General features: G+C 57.2%; 1 protein-coding gene across 1 annotated transcript in view; it reads left to right on the top strand.

Annotated features, from left to right (window-relative positions):
• Positions 1–18,007, top strand: part of COL4A2 (collagen type IV alpha 2 chain) — a 162,030-nt gene extending 144,023 nt beyond the window's left edge. The window contains exons 32-48 of the mRNA XM_031466312.2: positions 27–170; positions 1,506–1,628; positions 1,868–2,049; positions 3,930–3,993; positions 4,183–4,257; positions 6,086–6,193; positions 6,852–6,959; positions 7,679–7,750; positions 9,148–9,273; positions 10,017–10,133; positions 10,669–10,830; positions 10,949–11,047; positions 11,284–11,430; positions 11,585–11,701; positions 12,990–13,181; positions 13,986–14,272; positions 16,987–18,007. Of these exons, the coding sequence (XP_031322172.2) occupies positions 27–170; positions 1,506–1,628; positions 1,868–2,049; positions 3,930–3,993; positions 4,183–4,257; positions 6,086–6,193; positions 6,852–6,959; positions 7,679–7,750; positions 9,148–9,273; positions 10,017–10,133; positions 10,669–10,830; positions 10,949–11,047; positions 11,284–11,430; positions 11,585–11,701; positions 12,990–13,181; positions 13,986–14,272; positions 16,987–17,244 (2,381 nt within the window). The 3' untranslated portion in view covers positions 17,245–18,007. The remainder of the gene's footprint in view (positions 1–26; positions 171–1,505; positions 1,629–1,867; positions 2,050–3,929; positions 3,994–4,182; positions 4,258–6,085; positions 6,194–6,851; positions 6,960–7,678; positions 7,751–9,147; positions 9,274–10,016; positions 10,134–10,668; positions 10,831–10,948; positions 11,048–11,283; positions 11,431–11,584; positions 11,702–12,989; positions 13,182–13,985; positions 14,273–16,986) is intronic.
• Positions 18,008–19,171: the final 1,164 nt, after the last annotated feature.

Here is a 19,171-nt window from a genome sequence, read left to right as displayed (position 1 = left end):
CCACACTTTTCTCCATCCCTCTGAAGGCGGTAGAGGTTCACCCGGGATGGACGGTTTCCAAGGCATGCTCGGGCTCAAGGGGAGACCCGGGCTCCCGGGGAGCAAAGGAGAGGCCGGATTTTTTGGAATTCCAGGGCTGAAGGGCCTGGCTGGCGAGCCGGGCGTGAAAGGTACGTCACGTCTCGGCAGGGTGGAGGCTGACTTCCCTGGGGGCCTGATGCTGCTCGGAACAGTATCCCAGGAACCCAGACACACATACGATTACAGAAGAAACAAGCTAAACCAGAGGGCTGCATCCCAGCCTCCGCACATTGGCCGTGCACTGAGGCAGTGACCCTAACCGAGGGGAACCTTTGAGAACAAAAATGATGCAGCACTGAGATCCGAAAGGGTCACAGAGCCACGTGCCCCAGCGAGGGCTCCGTGTGAGCTCCAGGAGGTGAGGCCAGGTGAAAAGCAGAGGGTAAATTCTGCAGGACCAGAGCGCTGATGGACAAAGGAGGTACAGGTCATCGGGAGGACAGACACCCTCCTGCAAAGTGATCGTGACCCCCGGAAGAGAGGCTGGTTCGAGCCCTGGCCTGGGCGGGAGTCCCACCCCCCAACATGGGAGGCTCCTGATCAGGAAGGGTGTTACCTTCAAGTCACATTTTCATGATGTCAGTTCAGACACCTTTGTTCTGAAAGTATCTCCGTGGTCTCTAAAAACTTGAACCACTCATAACGCATGTCCATGGCGATGCAGAGACAAGGACACCCTCAGGCCTGCCGCTGGGAATGTAGAATAGTGTGGCCGGGCTGGAACAGGTTGGCAGTTCCTTAGAAAGGTAAACTCAGGGTTGCCCAGCAGATCTGCTCCTACGTGTGCACCTGAGAGAACTGAAAACACACATGTCCATGCAAAACCCCTTACATGGGTTTCATAGCAGCATGATTCGTAATAGTCAAAAATAGAAACACCTATGATGGACAAGTGAAACACAGCATAGCCATGTGAGGGAATATTACTCATCAGTGTAAAAGAGGTGGGTTCAGACACATGCTATGACGGGGATGACACTTGAAAACAGTAGGCCATCTGTTGTCTGCCTCTGTCTGTACAAAGTGTCCAGAATAAGCCGATCTACAGAGGCAGGAAGTGGGCGAGTGGTTTCTGCTCCTGGAGGGGGATGGTAGGGGTAACTGCTGACAGGCACAGGGTTCTCTTGGGGTGATGGAAGTGTCCTGAGGTCAGTAGTGGTTGGGGAGCAGGCCCCTCTGTCCGAGAAGCCCTGTGTCCCCACACCCTCGCCTAGGGAAGGGCCGGGGAGAAGACGGATGTTTCCATCCCCTTGGGCTCTCGGAGCACCATCCCCAGCTCGCAGCATCAGGGGAGCCGTGCCGCCCATGATCCAGCCCCTCAGAACTGGGGCTTGGAGGGCAGCAGTGGCCAAGAGGCCTCTCCACCTGGATTTTTCTACCTGGTCCAGAGGTCAAGGGAATGACTGCATTCTGTTCCCTCCCAGGCAGCCGTGGGGACCCTGGCCCCCCAGGACCACCTCCCATCATACAGCCGGGAATGAAAGACATTAAAGGAGAGAAAGGAGATGAAGGCCCCATGGGACTGAAAGGGTACCTGGGCTTGAAAGGTGAGGCCCTGCCTGACCTCAGAGCTGTCGGGCCTGGGGTCCCCCCCTCCCCCCCCCCGCAGTCTGAGGGAGCAGCAGAGACGCCCCTGCACTCATGCCAGCCTCCCGGACTGCAGCCCTCCCGACACCCTGATGTCTGCCCCTGGGCAGCCTGGCTTTCCTGTTTGAAGCCTGCAGCTCCGGGGCCTGGGGGGGAAGAGCAGGGTTCCCCCAGAGCTTCACACTCGGCCTTCCTGCAGGCGTACCAGGAATGCCGGGGATCCCCGGGCTGTCAGGAGCCCCTGGGTTGCCGGGGAAACCAGGCTACATCAAAGGAGTCAAAGGAGACACCGGAGTCCCCGGCGTGCCTGGGTCACCAGGATTCCCCGGCGTGCCCGGCCCCCCCGGAATCTCAGGGTTTCCGGGGTTCACGGGCAGCAGGGTAAGTCCTGTCCCCACAGCTGCTGGAGACTGAGGCCCTGACGCTGAGGCACCACGGGCAGGGCATCCGGCCTGGGTGTTCTCCTTTCTTCACTCAAGACGCAGCTTTGAGCACTTGCTACGTTGTCATGGTGACAGCGGGGCACCTGGCCCCCGGGTGGGGCCCTCTTCGCTCCGCGCCCCTGTCCTGTCTGTGCGATGCGGGGAGATTTTGAGTGCAGTGGAGGTGTGCAGGTAACATGCACAGAGTGGCTCTCCATCCCTGCTGTTCACGGAGTTCTCCTTACCCTCTTCCATCTGAAGGTATCACGTACGCACTCGTGGTCCTCGGCCGTGGCGCCCGACGTGCTGTGGCGCTCACGGCACGACAGCACGTCCTGGGCAGGTCAGTGAACCTTAGCCACAGGCCCCGGCCTGGCCTCTGCCCAGCCCACCTGTGCACACGGTGCCCTCGGAACTCTTCAGGGGTCTCCCTTCCCTCACTCCTCCAGTCTCTAGCCTGTGGGACCTCATAGCCAGTCTGTGCAGCTAGTCAGGTCACTGAAAAAAGAAAGATGCACATGTCTGCCGAAGGACACAAACAAGCTTCGCGGAAGCTTTTTTGACAACAGCCAAACTCTGGGACAGAGCCCACATGCCCATGCACAGGAGAAAGTAAACAAGCATGGTCGATCCAGGCCGGGGCCAGTCCGCAGCAGCAAAGAGGGAGTTACTGATAAACGCGGCAGCCCGAGTGAGTCTCACAGGCTTTGTGTTGAGCAAAATGAACCACAAACAGGAAGTGCGCGTGACTGCACTTTGCGACACTGAAGAGCTGACGAGACCATTGGATAGAGGTGATCAGCAGAGTGGCTGCCTTAGGCAGGGTGGTTAACTCGGGAGGGGCACAAAGGAACTTTCTAGAGTGCTGAAACGTCCAGCATCTTTCTCTGGGTGGCATGCGAGTAAAAATTAACCACGCATTCAAGATGAGTGCACCACGCTGTATGTAAGTTATGCCCCTGCCGAGCGAGCTTCGAGAGGGAAGAGCAGGTGGTTGTCTAAGCAAGGACGCGGGTTCTGACTCACCCTCCCCACGCCTCCCGCACAACGGAGCTTCCATCGTGATTCAGAGATTAGAGTTAAGCTGTGCTAGGAGGGGTAATGGCATGGATGCTGGGGGGCTGCCACCCCAGGTTGGTGCTAACGTGGAGAGTTGGGGGGTCCAGGCGGCCCAGAACTCCCTCCCACCCTCCCTCCGAGGAGGAAGCCCTTTGCAGAGGAAAGCCATGGCTTCTAAGTCACAGAACCACCCACGCATCATCCCAGTCAGTTATCAGCCCCCCACACCATTTTGGAAAAGTCTCTCTCTCTCCATGGACAGAGGTGCCCCACCATGTAACACAGAGAGCACATTCTGGAATCGCAGCCCAAGTCGATCCCCCAGTTCTGCCACTTACGAGCTGAGCGGCCTTGAGCAAATTACTGAACCTCTCTGTGCCTGCATGTCCTCATCTCTCAAACGGGATTTCATAGCACCCACCCGAAATGGGCTCTGGAGATGGTCCCCAGCACATGTACCTGGCGAGCCTGGCGGGAGGCAGGGCTCAGTCAGCCGCGGCTGCTACCACCACCATCACGGCCAGCATCTGCGTCACTGATGTTGCTAATGTCAGGAAAGCCACCAAGCTTGCATCATTTTTACTACTTAACAATTAAATAAGACCAGGTACCCAAACCAGCCACTGTCTCACACCAAAAACTTAGGACTTTTCTAGAAAATGATGGCATCACAGACCTTGAGCGTTGGGTTTAGCACAACAGCCGCGTGTGCTAACCCTGCGGAATTACAAATGTCACGAACGGCGGCGTAAGGTGGCGTCATGTCTGACTTCGCTCTAGGGTGACAAGGGAGTTCCGGGGAGAGCTGGCCTTTACGGAGAGACTGGCCGCACCGGTGATTTCGGTGAGTGTTGCTCAGACAGTGAAAACGGGGCACGCGTGGTCCAGAGAGCGTTCTGGGCAGGGTGGTGACGCGAGACCCACGGATGCTGGGTAATAATTTGAAGCAAACTTACCGGGAGCACAGCCCAACGGAAGCTGCAGCACTAGCCCAGGAAGGCCCGCCCTCAGTCACCTTTCTTGCACCTAACAGGTGACATTGGAGACAGCATCGACTTACCAGGAAGCCCGGGTCTGAAGGGAGAACGGGGCATCGCTGGAGCACCAGGTACCCAAGTCTCTCCCCGACCCCCTTCACCTTCCACAGCCCTGACCCCTCGGTGTCGGCACTCGTGCGCCGGCTTGCCAGCCACACCGTTAGTCAGCAAGCCCGCGGGCGGACTTGGAGGGACGGGCTGAGGTCTCCAAGCCCAGCGTGCAAGGGAGACTCTGGGCTTTTTTTATTCTTATTTTTTATTGAAGTGTAGTCGGTTTACAACATTAGTTTCAGGTGTACAGCAAAGCAATTCAGTTATACGTATACATACTTTTTTTTCAGATTCTTTTTCATTATAGGTTATTACAAGAAATTGAATATAGTTCCCTGTGCTCTACAGTAGGTCCTTGTTGTTTATCTATTTTATATACGGTAGTGTGTACCTGTTAATCCCAAACTCCTAAGCTAGTCTCCCCGACTTTCTTCACTGGTAACCACAGTTTTCTATGTCCATGAGTCTATTTCTGATCTGTAAATAAAATTTGTATCTTTTTTTTTAGATTCCACATACAAGCGATGTCATATGATATTTGTCTTTCTCTGTCTGACTTACTTCACTTAGTATGATCATCTCTAGATTCATCCATGTTGCCACAAATGACATTATTTCATTCTTTTTTATGGCTCAGTAGTAGTCCATTGTGTGTATATATACCACATCAGGAAGACTCAAACATCTCACATTCGACCAACTCCCCAGATTTCCCCGGCACAGCACACATTGGGAACCACTCAGATGAGAGCTCAGATCAGTGATGTATCGCTGCTAACCAAGTCAAATCCAAAATGTGGTGGCTCAGAGCATCCAGAGCTGGTGTTACCTTATGGTTTCTCAGGCCAGGAATTCAGGAGACAGGTAGTTCTTGTGAGATTCCGGCCATGTCATTGGCAGCGTCATCTGAAGGCTGGACTGGGCTGGACCATCTGCTTCCAGGAAGGCTCTGGTGGGAGGTCTCAGCCCCTCCCCACACAAACCTCCCCCTAGGCTGCTGAGTGTCCTCACGACGCAGCAGCTGGCTTCCTCCAGAGCAGGACAGAGTGATGGCAGTGATGAATTTTGTGACCTGGGTGCAAGGTGACACACTGCCATGTCCACGGTGTCCTGGTGGTCATTCAAGTCAGCGCAGTGCAGTGGGAGAGGGGGCTGCACGAGGGAGTGATACCAGGACGTTGGGCCCCTGGGTGTAGCTTGGAGGCTGCTGACCACCAGCTCAGAGTGGGGAACTAGGTAAAAAATTAGTCGATACTCAGCCATAAAAAAGGGTGAAATAATGCCACGTGCAGCAGCGTGGATGGACCTAGAGATGATCACACTAAGTGAAGTAAGACAGAGAAGGTCAAATACCGTATGATAGCCCTTATATGTGGAATCTTTAAAAATGACACAAATGGACTTATTTACAAAACAGAAGTAGACTCACAGACATGGACAACAAACAAGATGACCAAAGAGGAAAGAGGCAGGAGGAGGGATAAATTAGGAGTCTGGGGTTAGCAGATACACACCACCATACATAACAGGTGAACAACAAGGACCTACCGTGCAGCACAGGCAGCTACATTCAACACTTTGTAATAAACTGTAACGGAAAGGAATCTGAAAAAGAATGTGTACACACGTAGGACTAACCCGCCATGCTGTACGCCTGAAACCAACACGACATTGTACATCAGCTGTACCTCAATGAAAAAATAGCAGAGGGAGGAGCACGTCTGGCCCTCCGCCCCACGCACCGCAGGGGCACCAGAGGGAAGCCAGCGTCCCAGCTGGTGTCCCCGGGACCGCGGGCCCCAGTGATGCGGTGGCCGTGGTGTTCAAGCAGCGCTTCCATGGTTCCAGGTCTGAAGGGATTCTTCGGACAGAAAGGAACAGAGGGTGACGTCGGCTTTCCCGGGATCACAGGCCTGACAGGAGTCCAAGGCCCTCCCGGACTCAAAGGGCAAACAGGTAAAAGGCCGCCGTCACGTGGCCTTACTGGGCCAGCTGGACGGCGCAGCGCCCCATGGGGCTGGGCACGGCCGAACCCCAAACTCCAGGGGCCCAGAACAGGGGCGGCCGGTTCTGCCAGTCTGCGGGTCACCCGTGGTCACCCTAGGAAGCTTCCTCCCACCCATCCTTCTACCCCGCTCAGCCCGGGGACCAACACCCAACCGGACGACTGGGTCCGTGCGGCCACACCTGTCTCCCTGTAAACGCCCAGACTCAGCTCTTGCCCGGCGCCCTTCGTGCACTTGAGCTGCAGAAATTCATGGGGGACCCGACTTAAATGGGTGAACTCTCTTGGTGCTTTTTTTCTGGCTGCTGTTCTGCCCTCCGTCCAGGATCTGTGAGCGCAGAGAGGCTGACCCTCCAGGGTCTCGGGGCTCTCCCAGACTTCTATTTGGACAACAGGATGAGAATTCGAACACAAAGGCTGTCTGTTTGGCCAGGCTGCACTGACCCCACGGGACTTGAGTGTGGGGGTCCAAGGCTATGGGCAGGGCATTCCCGGCTGGAAGGGAAACTGGCCCTTTCCCTGCGAAGCTCCTCTCCCAAGCGGGACCTGAACTGGAGGCCAAGAGACCTCAGGGTTCCTATGTCCCCTTAAGGATGTGTTTGTCCCCAGGCTTCCCAGGACTGACAGGGCTGCAGGGGCCTCAGGGAGAGCCAGGCCGGGCCGGAGTGCCAGGCGCCAAGGGAGACTACGGCTGGCCAGGGACTCCAGGCTTACCAGGTAAAACCATTGCCCCTCTGCGGACACAAAGCAAACCCACAAAGAAGTGTTTACTCCCCGAAATGATTAACAAAAACCTGCCAAGAGGCCTTAGAGCCACTGTCGGTCAGCATGCAGGCAGTGCAGAGCCAAGACAGAGGGATGGATGTGAGGGTCCCTGCTGAGTGAGGTCTGGTGGAGCCCTCGGGGGTCCTGGGGGTTACTGGGCTTGGCCTGGACAGGGGTCAGTTCAGGGGACAGGCCCCCAGCTGCTCTCCTGCCCAGAGTTAAAGGGGTAGGCCCACCCCACATCCACACTCACCGCCCACATCACAGGAAGAGATGCCGCCGGTTTCCGTGTCCTACTTTAGAAAAGGCGATCTCAGAAATCCAGGGGGCGTGGAAATAGCACCAGGCTGTTGGTTCCAAGCTCCATTTTCACAAACCAAATACATTCAGTGACTCATGTGTCGGGAAGAGAAATGCACAGCCCGGCCAGTCCCCTTCTGGCTGTAACAAGTCTGTAACAGGGTTCTATGACAGCAGGTTTAAGCTGGCGGTTCTCCTGGGTGACACTGAAGTGACTGGTTTACATGTCACGGTATTTGCTGAACTGTTTCCTCACTGCCTGGCTTTTGAACCCACTGGGTGGGCAAGTGTATCCCAGAGACAGAAGCGTCTGATTATGTCAGGTGTCCCTCTCTGCTGTCCCCTAAAATAACCGTGAGGAACCCCCGCAGGTCTGCCCGGCATCCGAGGCATCAGCGGATTACACGGCCTGCCAGGCACCAAAGGCTTTCCAGGATCCCCAGGTACCAGGCCACGAGGCGGTGCTGGCAGAGGGGGAGGGGCAGGGTGGGCGGGGCTGGACTTGGAGGAGGGGAGGGGCTCCCCCAGGGTTGTGTGACCATCCGAAGCCACAGGGACTCAGGCCCTTCCCAAGGGGCTTAAACGACAGGCAGTGACTTCTCACAGCTCGGAGGCTGGAAGTGTGGGATCGGGTGCCAGTGCGGTGCACTTGGGGTGAGGACCCTCTTCCTGGCTTCTTGCCACGTCCTCACCCGGTAGAGATGAGAACAAGCTGTCCGGTGTCTCTTCTTACGAGAACACCAATCTCATCACAGGGGCCCCACCCTCATGGCCTTCCTTGACCCCAGTCATCTCCCAAAGACCCACCTCCAGACTCCACCACCCTGGGGATCAGGGCAACAATACATGGTTTTGGAAAAGATAGTTTGGTTCACAGCAATGGTAGACGGGGGTTTTGTTCTATAAGGAGAGGAAACGGACGCCTTGAAGAAGCCATTAGCAGTTGCTCTTAGAAACTATTCTCGCACTTTTTTTTCCCCTAAAGAGAATACAAAGCCCATTGTTTCCAAAACCCACCATCAGCCCCTTCTGGGATCTCCGAGGACCACTGCGTGTCAATCTGTTCCTCAAGGGGATGAAATCCCCTGTCTGCAGAAGGCCCCCACCACCACCCGTTACCCTCGTGCCCTCCAGGAAGCTGCCATGGCGTGTCTGGAAACCTCAGTGGCTTCTCTGAAACTTCTTTATTTTAAATGAGTTCCTTTCATCTTAAATCTTAGCGCCCTGTCTTTTCATTCTTTTTTTAAAATTTATTGATTGGACTCATATTTCTTGGGCTTATCATTAATATGTCTTTTTTTAAAAGACAGGTTTTACTGTTTTCTTTTCAAATTATGAATGTTATTCATGTTCTGTGGAGACATTTAAAATAACACTTTTTTTTTAATACACTTAAAAGAAAAAAATCACTGTAGTTCTAAATGGTCAAGTGACGCTGCTGTCTCTGGCCACCAACTGCTCTGCGCACCTGATGTGTGAGCAGAGCAGGTTTTAAATAGCATTTCCCTCTTAGCCCTAACTCGAGCCTGCCCATTGGGGCCCCAGCCAGGAGCCCAGAACCCTCAGCAGGTCCCAGCTCCAGGACCGTCAGCGTTTGGGAATACGGGCCTTTCCTGGGGGCACTGCAGTGCCCTCCTCTGTAAAGCGAGGGGATTCAGCTACAAACTCCAGGATCCCTTCCGAGTGGCAGATTCTGGGGCCCTGAGCCCACGTAGAAAGCTGACAGCTCGGCTGCTGCCTGGCTCTCTGTTTGAGTCTCCCTGGAGAGCGTCACTGTCCTTCCGCTCCTGACGGCCAACCCCTCAGGCTGAAGGCACTGCCTGTGTTAACCCTGCCACAGGTGCGGACGCCTACGGAGACCCCGGCTTCCCAGGTCCTGCGGGGGACAGGGGTGACTCAGGAGAGGCCAACGCCCTTCCAGGCCCTGCTGGCGCCCCGGGCCAGAAAGGGGAGCGTGGCACCCCAGGTGAGGCCGACACCCCAGCACCGGCACATGCAACCACAGAGTCCGTGCGTCTGAGAGAGGAGAGGCGGGAGCAGGTGCAGGCGCCGGCTCTGCTGGGGAGAACTGCTTGTTGCAGACCTCTCGGCTGGTCTTCCGTCGTTTACACTTCTCCGTAACGTGGATCTTAAACATCGGGGTTAGCTACTGACCACCTCCTTGTAGGAAAGAGAATATCGCGTTCTGTCCCCTCGGTGGCCCCCAGGGCACCTGGCACAGTGCCCTTCCATATCAGAGCTGGGCGCGTTGGATAAAGGAATAAATGCACCCGCATAGCCCCTGAGTTCAGCCCGCGTGACGGTCCTGGAGCATGGCGGGAACAAACCAGGGAGGGGTGGTCTCGGCTGCTGAGAATGAGGCCCACTTCCCACCCCCAGCCCAGCCCCCACTATCCGCCAGCAAACTGCTCCAGCAAACTGGGGGGAATACCCCTAGATTAAAGGTAACCAACACCTGGGAGCAGCATGCGTTCACAGTGCCAAGGGGTCATCCAGCCACCCTGAGAGCCCAGAGTTTGTTTTCTGACAGCTGATACCCACCCCCCGTGCCTCGTTGGGACCGCGTAGCCCCGCCTCCCGGGCCCCACCCTGAGAGCCTGCAGTGGCCACCTTCCATCCCCGCCCTCCTTGGTTGTTCTGGGACATGGAGAGGAAACCGTAGGCAGAAGGTCGAGTGCTGATAATAAACAACTTCTTCTTCCCTGAAAGGGGAACGAGGCCCAGTTGGGAGTCCAGGACTTCAGGGATTTCCAGGCATCACGCCCCCTTCCAACATCTCTGGGTCACCGGGGGACACAGGAGCGCCCGGGATATTTGGCCTGGAAGGTGAGCAGGGCTCACACTGCTGTGTGCGGGGCTCTCGGGGGACAGGAGCCGTCATGCCTGATTGCTTTAGGGATGGCACACTTTGTTTCCCCCAGAGGACAGGATGCGGCATGAAATACGCCAGACACACAGGGACAAATCCTGCCTGATTCCTTGATAGGAGGAGCCTAGAGGAGTCAGACTCACAGGGACAGAGAGCAGGATGGTGGGGGCCAGAGCTGGGGGCGGGGTCAGGGGGAGGTAGTGTTCAATGGGCACAGAGCTTCAGTTGGGAAGATGAAATCGTTCAGAGAAAGATGGTGGGGATGGTCGCACAGCAGTGTGAATGTATCTAGTGCTACTGAACTGTACACTTGAAAGTGGTGAAAATGGTCAATTTTATGTTATCTCTATTCTACACAATAAAAGACAAAGTTGCCCAGTGTTCTGAGCTTGCCAAAGCCCGTCCCTTACACGGGTGACTTTGCATCCAGCCTCGTGGCCATGACCACACCTCCTCCCTATACACTCTCCTGTCCTGGACTTGTGCCCACAGGTTACCGAGGCCCCCCCGGGCCACCGGGTCCTGCCGCTCTTCCTGGAAGCAAAGGAGAAGAGGGGAACACAGGAACCCCCGGAAACGCAGGGCCCAAAGGCTGGGGCGGGGACCCCGGGCCCCAGGGCCGGCCTGGTGTGTCCGGACTCCCCGGAGGAAAAGGTAATGGTCAGGGCCCCTGGGGAGGCTCCTTCTCTCGGGGAGGCTGGTGGCTTTGGGCCGAGGTGGCCGGAGCCCCTGCCCAGCCCTGCGTGTCCTCAGTGTGCTGCTTGTCCTGAAGGGCCCAGAGGTGAGCAGGGATTCATGGGAAACATAGGCGCCACCGGGAGTGTGGGTGACCGAGGCCCCAAGGGACCCAAAGGAGACCGAGGACGCCCAGGTAAGTGGCTGTCTCAGAGGGGACACGTCTGGGGCCACGGGGGCCTGGTGGGGACAGCGACTGTTGGAAGGGAAGGCTCTGAGCGACTCTCGGGTGGGCTACCCGCCGCCCCATCTCCGGAGAGTGGTGGTTCAGGGAGCCCCAGGAGTAGTTCAACGAGAGCAGCACGGAGAAGAGGCCAGAGCAGGAGGGAGTGTGGCTCTCAGGCGCCGCCGCCCTCTCTCCTCCCTCTCCAGGTTCCCCTGGCGCTGTGGGGGCCCCAGGGATTGCAGGAATCCCCCAGAAGATTGCCGTCCAGCGGGGGCCAGTGGGTCCGCAGGGAAGGAGAGGCCTGCCGGGGGCTCCGGGGGAGATGGGGCCCCAGGGCCCCCCGGGAGAGCCAGGTAGGAGCCCCAGTGTGGTGCCGCCGGGGGAGGGGTCCTCTCCTATTTGCCTTGTTTTCACTTTTGTTCTCCTGCTGAGAAGCACCGCCGAGCCCCAGCGGTGCGAGCCTGCCCCTCTCCCGGGGCTCACGCGTGTCTCGTGGCCACCGTGCAGGTTTCCGTGGGGCTCCGGGGAAGGCCGGGCCCCAGGGAAGAGGCGGTGTGTCGGCCGTTCCCGGATTCCGAGGAGACCAGGGGCCCATGGGGCAGCAGGGGCCCATTGGCCAGGAAGGTGAGTGACGGGCAAGGAAAGGGGGCAGAGGGCAGGGAGTTCCTCCAGATCCCGCTGTGGGTCTGAGACGAGGACCGGGTGTGCGGGAGGGGAGCGGGGAGCCCGAGATGAGCAGAGAGGAGGGGCTGCCCCACCCGGCTCTGCTTCCCCAGCCCAGCTCGTGGGGCCCGCTGCAGCTCAGTATACCTGCGTCCGCCCCTGACACCTGCAGCTGGCACCGAGTGCCCCAGACAGGCCAGCTTCCTTCCTTCCCCTGAGACACCTGCAAGGTGCCTCAGATCAGGAAGCAATCAACATATGTCAGGAGACAAGGTTCCTAAAGGTCCTGAAGGCTGAGGTGGGTGAGGATAGCTCAGTGGTAGAGCGTGTGCTTAGCATGCACAAGGTCCTGAGTTCAGTCTCCAGTCCCTCCCTTGAAAAATAATCCTGAAGGCCAGGAACAGTGAGCTGCAAGAATCCAGTACACGACCAGGAGCCACTGCCAGGTCTTATATTACTGATTTCTCAAAATTACTGGCATGTGTGCAGAGTGGGTTAGGCCAGAAATAACAGCAATTCATGCAAAAAAAAAAAGTCTTGAGATGTGTTGTCACCCACCTGTGCTGGTGTGAGCCCTGTGCTGGCAAACACAGGCTGCACCGCCAGCGTCCAGATCACAGGAAGCACAATCTACTGCCCCCTGAGGCCCTGACCCGCGGCCAGGACAGTGTTTCACGTGCAGCCTGAAGGGGGTCGGTCATCCAGGCCAGGGGACCAAGACGGCCCAGGGTGGACAGGACATCCTACGAGACAGGCAGGACTCAGCAGGACGGCTGACGGCGGACTTTGCAGGGTTGTCCTGTTGGGGCAGATCAGCCGTTCTGCTGTGTCTGGGATGGACAGCAGTCCCCTGGGTGGACGTTTCTGGGGGCAGGTTTTGAGGCCCGGGAATGGCCAGAGTGCCACCAGCCGCTCCCCGCAGCGTCCAGCAGGGGGCCTGCCGCCTGGAGTGGAGGAGGCCGAGTGGGGCTGGAGCAAGATCCTGTGGCCCTTCAGACTCCCAGATGCTCTAGCCCCACCCAGAGCCAGGCGCCCTGGGGGCGGCTCAGCCCGCTGAACCCCTGCCCCGGGGCATCACCATCAACCCAGCTACTGGGCATCCCACAGGGCAGACCCCCCTCCCCCCCCCAGGACCCCGGCCAGGGGGAGCCGGCAGAGCCCGGCGGTGAATGTCGCTGTGCCCGCCAGCCGCGCAAGCTGGCTGGGGTCTGCACGGCAGCTGACAGGCGCGCTCTCTCCCCCACCGCAGGGGAGCCAGGCCGCCCCGGGAGCCCCGGCCTGCCCGGCATGCCGGGCCGCAGCGTCAGCATCGGCTACCTCCTGGTGAAGCACAGCCAGACGGACCGGGAGCCCATGTGCCCCGTGGGCATGAGCAAGCTCTGGAGCGGGTTCAGCCTACTCTACTTCGAAGGCCAGGAGAAAGCCCACAACCAGGACCTGGGTAGGTACTGCCCGCCCGCCAGCCCCGCCACAGGCCCCGCGGCCGCCAGATGGGTGTGTGGCACGTGTGCCTGGTCGCCAGAAGGAACTGAAACAACCTGGAAGCTCACAGAAAATGCAGCGAGCCGCATGAACGGCGGGGGCCTGGGGAAGGGTGCCTGTGTGTGTGGTGGGGCCGGAGGCTGGGAGATCGGTCAGGCTGAACGCAATGAGTGGGCACCTTCCTGTCCCGGTGTTCTCCTTCCGTGATAAGTTATTTTAAAAAGTGGGACAAAGCAACAAGAATAAGGACCTAAAACAGAGCGGGGACAGGGCAAGGCCGGCCGCAGCGCCCAGCAGGCCTCTGAGGGCGGAGCACAGGCCTGCTCTCTGCTTGGAAGCAGTGGTGTGAAAGGGGGCCGAGTTCAGTGAGATAATTCACTCTGGCCCTGAGGTGAAGCCTGTGGAATTATTTGGGGGTAGGAATGGCCAGAGTTCTCCTGAGCCGGGCCCTCATCTTGGATGCCGTCAGAGGTTGTTGGGGCTGGTGCTTTAAGATCCCCCAACAGGGGCCTCACCCAGGGTGCTATTCCACAAAGATGCCCCACCCTCCGGCCCAGCCTGGTCCTGGTATGTGTGGGACCCTCTCGAAGGGCAGAATGAAAATGCCAAAAAAGGGAATAAGACCGGAACTCACCCACCACGCCACCCCGTGCATGGCTGAGCCCCCCAGGGGGCCCCGGGTGGGTCCCTGACATGGGCCTCTGGCACTGGCCCGGCCTGGAGGAGCATCTTCCCCCACGCTGAGCTGTCGCTCTGTCTGCAGGGCTGGCGGGCTCCTGCCTGGCCCGCTTCAGCACCATGCCCTTCCTGTACTGCAACCCCGGCGACACCTGCTACTACGCCAGCCGCAACGACAAGTCCTACTGGCTGTCCACCACCGCCCCGCTGCCCATGATGCCCGTGGCCGAGGAGGACATCAGGCCCTACATCAGCCGCTGCTCCGTGTGCGAGGCCCCGGCCGTGGCCATCGCAGTCCACAGTCAGGACGTCTCCATCCCCCACTGCCCGGCTGGATGGCGGAGTTTGTGGATCGGCTATTCCTTCCTCATGGTATGTGGTGCATGTCTGCTTTCCCTCAGAGCCTGGAACCAGGTGGAAAGTGAGCTCCTCTCCCTAGCCACACCCTGACCTTTGTAACTACAGTCGGGGCAGTCGTTCAGGTTGTGCAGTGCACAAGGGCACCCGGCCCAGAGGGTGACTGAGAGCTGGAATGCAGCCTGCACTTTGCTAATTGAGCCCTGAAGGTATCCATTAATTTGCCACCAGGCCTGTGTACGAGCTGTAATTAGGATAAATTTAACTACCGTGATTGCACCCCTTATGGTTTTCCTGTTTACCATCGCAGGGAGAAAGCAAAGTCCAGTGGGGAGGGTGGGTCTTGTATTGCATTTATATTTATTATGACTGTTGTAACCCCGACTATATTGACTAGATGCCCAACATGTTAATTATTTCATAAGTTATACTAGTAACATTGTATATGTGTGTATATATAATATAATGTTTGCTAATCTTGTGAAAACAACAGGGAAAAAAACCTGGGTTCTAGGAAAGGAAGGAAAAGATCCAGAAGTGTTGCTGGGTGACCATCACTAAGGTATCACTGCTGCAAAAAAGCAAAGCAACAGGATAGTAAGTTCCGGGCAGGGACAGGCAGCCCTCTCCTTTTCAGGAAGCTAAGCATGTCGGGCGACTTGAGGAGGTAAACAGTGCAACCCTCCTCTGCCTCTGGGTCCCGGAGGAGCAAGCTCCGGTCCACCCTGTCTAGGTCCCCCCGTCAAATTCAAAAATAAAAATGAGCTTCTCCCCCGTGAAGGGAGGGACGACACTGTATCTAAAAAGTCAGTCACAGCCCTGCTTTTACTAGCAGTTGCATCTCAAATCCTGTCACAGGAGAAGGGATAAGTAACTCAGTAACTGCCTCCAAGCCCCGTCAGCGTGGACCTTGGCACCCTCCCCCCAAGGCAGGTGACAACCCGCAGTCCCCTGACCCCACTGTAGAGCCAGGGGTGGGACCGATGGGCTGCCCACAGCTTCACTTGTGAGAGCCTGGGGACGCCCGGTGGTTTGGCCAGCGGAGAGTGAGCGCCTGGCTTACCCCGTAATGTGCCACTGCCCACGTGGGACGGTCACTGTCTTGTCTGCATGTGATGTGCCTTGGTCCACTGCTCCCTGGGGTCTGCTCCCCTCACCTCAGGGACCCCTCTCGGAGCTGGTCTGGTGTCTCCAGCCAGTCAGTAGTTGACTTTTTCCTTATCGATTCAGATGAGGTTCCCATGGGCTGTGAGTGTCCAGGACCACTTCTCAGGGCTGGCCTCCTGTCCTGGTGACTCTCTTAAGAGACATGAGCTGCTTGAGTCCCAAAGCCAGAGGCTTGTCCGCTGAGAAGAGCACATTGGAAAAGGGCTGTGTGTGCACAGCGTGCCTGTGGGGCGAGCATGGGTGTGCACGTGTGTGTGTTTGCACCGGCAGGGCCTCAGCTCTGTCAGACCAAAGTGGGCCCGAGACGCCCCTTGTAGACGCACCTGCTTTTCCCTGCATGTTTATGGCACCAGGAGCTCTGCTGGGAAAGGCTCCCGCATTCTGTGAGCAGAAAGCTACTCGAGGGTTTTTGTTTTCTGCTGTGCGTCTGAAGGAAAGGTCAGCCTGAGCGCCCGCCCACCCCCATCGCGGGCGCCACCTCCGCTCCTGGCCCGCGGTGGCCTCGCTGTTTCTGCTCTAGGGTAACAGGCCCTGACACCCCACTTACCCCTGACCAGGCCAGCTGGCACTTTCTTTAGATAAGCGCTGAGACCCAGGCCGCCCCACCACGCACCTTAGTAAGAGCTAACATGTTTATGAAGTGAAAAGAAAGGAGAACTTGAAAGCAGCAAAGAAAACCCCCTCCGACGCTCGGCCTGGCCTCCAGCCAGCGGCCGTGGGGCTGTCTCAAGCGGCCTACTGCTTATTGCACAACCTTCTGATCAAAGCTAAACTTATTACATGAGTGTTAAACATTCACTGTAGAAAAATCAGCAAGTAGGGTTTTTCATAAAAAATAGTGGTAATTATACTTAGTGAAGTTGTCAGACAGAGAAAGACAAATACCATGTGATGTCACTTCTATGTGGAATCTAAAACCTGACACAAATAGAGGGGAGGGCGCAGCTCAGTGGCAGACCGTGTGCCTAGCACCCACACGGTCCTGGGTTCCAGCCCCAGTCATTCCATTAAAATCAATCAATAAATAAACCTAATTACCTCCCCCAACCAAAAAAAATTGTTTTAATAAAAAATAAATGACACAAACGAACTTATTTTCAAAACAGGAAGAGACTCACATAGAAAACAAACATGCTTACCAAGGAGGAAAGGGGAGAGGGAGGGATAAATCAGGAGTTTGGGATTAGCAGATACACATCACCATATATAAAGCAGATAAACAAGGTCCTACTGCACAGCACAGGGAACTCTGTTCAGTATCTTGTAGTAACCTGTCATGGAAAAGAATCTGGAAAGAACACATGTATGTATAACTGGGACACTGTGCTGCACACCGGAAACACACACAACACGGTCAGTCAGCTATACGCCAATTTTAAAATGTGCTGGAAGTAATGCTAATCACAGCAGCCACACCCTCCCCGTAACCGTGAGCGGAGGAGGGGCGCCGTCTTTGGTGCTCAGTTTTCCTCCAGCCTCAGGCTCTGACCCACGTGTCGAACGTGTTTTTCCTTCTAACAAAAGACGTTAACGCGCTGGCCTGTCTTCCCCACCTCCCGCAGCACACGGCCGCGGGCGACGAGGGCGGCGGCCAGTCGCTGGTGTCGCCGGGCAGCTGCCTGGAGGACTTCCGCGCCACGCCCTTCATCGAGTGCAACGGGGCCCGCGGGACCTGCCACTACTACGCCAACAAGTACAGCTTCTGGCTCAGCACCATCCCCGAGCGCAGCTTCCAGAGCGCGCCGGCCGCCGACACGCTCAAGGCGGGGCTGGTGCGCACGCACGTCAGCCGCTGCCAGGTGTGCATGAAGAACCTGTGAGCCCGGCCCGGCCGCCGGGCCGCCTTGGTGCTTCTTAACTTATTACCTCAGGTGCCGCCCCAAACATCGCCTTCATTTCCTTCCTTTATAAAACAAAAGTAACCAAAGGAATTGAGCACCAGCCCTTAGACCAAACCGCGCCTCGCCGTCCGCGGGCGCCGCCCCGCCCCGCCCCTGGCCACGCCCCCTACCGCCCCCGCCCCCTCCCGGCTCGACGCCGTTCGCGCCCCCCTCCCCCACGGCGGTCTAAGCAGCTAACCTCCCACTGTGCACCTGTGTATTCACGGCCCTTTCAGCCGCCACAGATAACCCACTTATTTAACTCACTTGATGGGGTGGTGTAGACAGACAAAGCCACGCAGCCCAAGGGCTCCCGAACTCGCGCCCGCTGCTCCCACACGAGGGCCTCGTGGGAGGGGTCTCGAAGCCAGCTTGACGACAGCGTCTTCTCCCGAACACCTTGACGCGGAGCGCCTACGGTGCTTCTTCCTGTAAAAGCCACTGGGATTCGCACACCAGCTGCTTCCCACGGCGTCCCTGCAGACCACGGGGCCCGGCAAGACCCGCGTGGGGGCAGAGCCCTTCCCGCGGGTGCGCCCGCCAGGCGGGGGCGCAAACCTCGCAGCCGGCGGCGCTGCCTCTGCCGCCCCGGGCTGCGCCGGAGCCTGCGCCCCGCTCTGCGGCGCCTTGTACTCCTAGGCCTGCGCCATCCTCCGTAACGACCACGCAATAAAAGTTGGTTTTGGACATTTTTATACCCCAAGTTGTTGCCTGCCTCATTTTCTCGAGTCTACAGAGCACAGAATTTGCTGGGAACCCAAAACACGGCATCCGGGCCCCAAAGCGAGCCCCGTGCCCAGCTCAGAGCCACGCGGCTGTTGGTTCATTTTCAGCGGACGGAACCCAGCCTGTGGTACTGTCACTCATTTCTCAGGCACCTGAGTTTGCGTTTGTGTTCACAATGTGCTAGTGTTTACAGAAAGCACGCCAGCCATCACTCAGGGGAATTGTGGGGAGGGCACCTCACAAACGCAACTCCAAAGTCATCAACCAGCCCCAACATAGCATCCCGAGTCAAACCTCGGTGTTCCTAAGAGTCTCCAAGACACGTTTCCAGCTTTGGTTTCTCTGAAACCCAGCAGACCTCTGGGAACCCAACTCACATAATTAATTTTTACCCTTTAAAGTTCAATTTCATATTAAACTTCTCCTAAGAACAGTTTCTACAGTTAACAAAGTATTCTACCTGATGATGTTGTTTGAAATAGATCCGCACCTACAGGCCTGCACCCCCCGTGGCTGCCCCAGCCAGGACTCCGCACGGGTTACGTGAGGACGTGACTCCAGGCAGTGGACTGGGACCTGCAGCGTGACTCGGGGAAGAGGGCACCTCACTAAGGGGGTACTGCCATGGAGGATTCAGGGCTCAATCCTGCGGGAGAAAGGCCACAGGTGGTCCCCCCGAGGCGTGGGAAGGGCACGACTTCAGCCTCCTGCCCTCAGTGGTCAGGCTGCCTGGAACGTCCCGGGATGCCAGGGCTGAGCAGGCTTCTAGCATCCCAGGTGGAGGTTAGCAGAGAACCAGGTGAAGCTGATGTGACATACTGTTGGCTACACCTGTACCAGCTGGTTTCCATAGCAACAGCTACAGCAAAAGGTGGGCCAGCAGGCTGAGGCCAGGGCGTGAAGCTGCCCAGCACAGGAAGCTCGCAGGGCAGCTGTTCCGTCTCAGCCCCAAGCCCCACAATCACAGGGGTCGTCATGACGTTTACCACAGTCCTGAAGATTCCTGCTCGACTTTGTTTAGCTTTTTTTTTTAACTGAATGATTTTTTTCAATTCTATTGTGCTTTACAATTTTCAAACATTCCACACGCCTGATTTCACGTGGTTTAGCTTGGACACCGCTGTGTGGTTCACAGGCCAGA

Source organism: Camelus dromedarius, chromosome 13, assembly GCF_036321535.1.
Source record: "Camelus dromedarius isolate mCamDro1 chromosome 13, mCamDro1.pat, whole genome shotgun sequence".
NCBI lineage: Eukaryota > Metazoa > Chordata > Mammalia > Artiodactyla > Camelidae > Camelus > Camelus dromedarius.
Note: the sequence above shows the minus strand (reverse complement) of the source record. Positions and strands in the feature narration are given on the sequence as shown.